This window comes from Petaurus breviceps, unplaced genomic scaffold, assembly GCF_028583685.1.
Source record: "Petaurus breviceps papuanus isolate PSGF00001 unplaced genomic scaffold, PetGlider_PUasm1.0 188, whole genome shotgun sequence".
NCBI lineage: Eukaryota > Metazoa > Chordata > Mammalia > Diprotodontia > Petauridae > Petaurus > Petaurus breviceps.
In genome coordinates, this window is record NW_027185804.1 from 25,294,681 (window position 1) to 25,296,680 (window position 2,000).

Consider the following 2,000-nt stretch of genomic DNA (forward strand, 5'->3'; position numbering starts at 1 on the left):
ATAGGAGAGAGACATTGCCGCTTTAAGGAAAAGGGGAGAAGGGAGGAGGGCGGTGAGGGGCGGGTGAGACTGGAGGAGGAGAAGGAGGAGAAGGAGGGGGGATATCCCCGCTCTCCCACGTGGTCCCGGTGCCTGTGAATCGCGCCTGCCGGAGGGTCTCACAGCGAAATACAAAAGCGGCTGCGAAGCGGCTGGGAGGAGAGTTCCCAGCGCTCGGCCCAGCCGGAGCGGGAGCCGGAGCGGGGCCAGGCACAGCAGCGGCGGCAACAGTAGCAGCCTCAGCCTCGGCGGCAGCGGCAACAGCGCCGGAGCCCCGCAGCCACCATGGGGCACAGGCGACACGGGCCCCGCAGCTACTCGGCTGCTGGGGACGCATCGCCGCCGGGGCCCCGGCCCCGGGGCTCGGCTTGAAGCAGCGGCATCAGCCCGCTCCCGGAGCCCCCATGGGCTGGAGGATGCGGGGGCCCGGCCGCGCCGCCGCCACAATCGGGCTCTGGCTCTTGGCGCTGGGTTCGCTCCTGGCGCTGTGGACCGGGCTAGTGCAGCGGGAGGAGCAGCGCCCCTTCCCCGGGCCGGGGCTTCTGCGCCCTGGGCGGAGCAGCGCGGATCGAGCGGCGTCGCCGGCTCTGCTCCTCCCCCGTCTACGGCTGGAGGACGCCCGAGGCGGCCCCGCAAAAACTTTCCGGGCGCTGCTCACCGTGCCGGCCGCCGGGGAGAGCCCGCCCCAGCGCCTCCCGGAGCCGGCGGAGCGCAGGCAGCCGGGGCACGTGGAGGAGCCCCGGCGGGGCGGCCCAGCAGCCGTGCAGGGGGGGATCTTCTGGAGTCGGGGCCTAGAGGAGCAGGTGCCCCGCGGCTTCTCGGAGGGGCAGGCGGCATCCTGGTTGGAGGCGGCGCGCGGGGCCCGGGTGGTGGCCCTGGAACGCGGGGGCTGCGGGCGCAGCTCCAACCGGCTGGCTCGCTTCGCCGACGGCACCCGCGCCTGCGTGCGCTACGGCATCAACCCAGAGCAGATCCAGGGCGAGGCCCTGTCCTACTACCTGGCCCGGTTGCTGGGCCTCCAGCGCCACGTGCCCCCTCTGGCGCTGGCGCGGGTGGAGCCGCGGGGCGCGCAGTGGGCGCAGGTGCAGGACGAGCTGCGCGGCGCGCACTGGGCCGAGGGCAGCGTGGTGAGCCTGACCCGCTGGCTGCCCAACCTCACCGACGTAGTGGCCCCAGCGCCCTGGCGCTCGGAGGACGGGCGCCTACGGCCCCTGCGCGGCGGGGGCGAACTGGCCAACCGCAGCGAGCCCGAGCTTGTGGAGCTGGTACAGTGGACCGACCTGATTCTCTTCGACTACCTGACGGCCAACTTCGACCGCCTGGTCAGCAACCTTTTCAGCCTCCAGTGGGATCCGAGGGTCATGCAGCGCGCCACCAGCAACCTGCACCGCGGCCCCGGAGGAGGGTTAGTCTTCATAGACAACGAGGCGGGCCTGGTGCACGGCTACCGGGTAGCGGGCATGTGGGACAAGTACAACGAGCCTCTGCTCAAGTCGGTGTGCGTCTTCCGGCAGCGCACCGCCCAGCTGGTCCTGGAGCTACACCGGGGCCAGGACGCTGCCGCTCGGCTCCTGCGCCTGTACCGGCTGCACGAGCCGCGCTTCCCGGAGCTGGGTGCCCTGGCCGAGCCCCACGCGCAGCTGCTGCAGCGCCGCCTCGACTTCCTTTCCAAACACATTTTGCACTGCAAGGCCAAGTACGGCGGACTGTGACTTGGGACCGGAGCTGTGGGAGGAAGGGATGGAAAGGCGCAGGACAGCTGCACTTTGGAGGGTTGAACAGTCGGCTCTTCCTTCATCTGTCTGGGAGTTGTTGAGCCAACGCCCACTGAGTGACCCGAGCCAGAAGGCTTTCAAAGATCTCTCCCATTCAAACTTCTTCTCTTCTCTTCTCTTCTCTTCTCTTCTCTTCTCTTCTCTTCTCTTCTCTTCTCTTCTCTCTCTCTCTCTCTCTCTCTCTCT

General features: G+C 69.5%; 1 protein-coding gene across 1 annotated transcript; it reads left to right on the top strand.

Moving 5' to 3' along the window:
• Positions 1 to 327: 327 nt before the first annotated feature.
• On the top strand, positions 328 to 1,994 carry FJX1 (four-jointed box kinase 1). Its single transcript, XM_069091432.1, has one exon. It carries the CDS (start codon positions 444 to 446, stop codon positions 1,749 to 1,751), a length of 1,308 nt encoding a protein of 435 aa, XP_068947533.1. The 5' UTR covers positions 328 to 443; the 3' UTR covers positions 1,752 to 1,994.
• Positions 1,995 to 2,000: the final 6 nt, after the last annotated feature.

What these genes read in the sequence shown, in the direction of transcription:
- FJX1 (XM_069091432.1), top strand. Translation starts at nt 444, where the DNA reads ATGGGCTGGAGGATGCGGGGGCCCGGCCGCGCCGCCGCCACAATCGGG.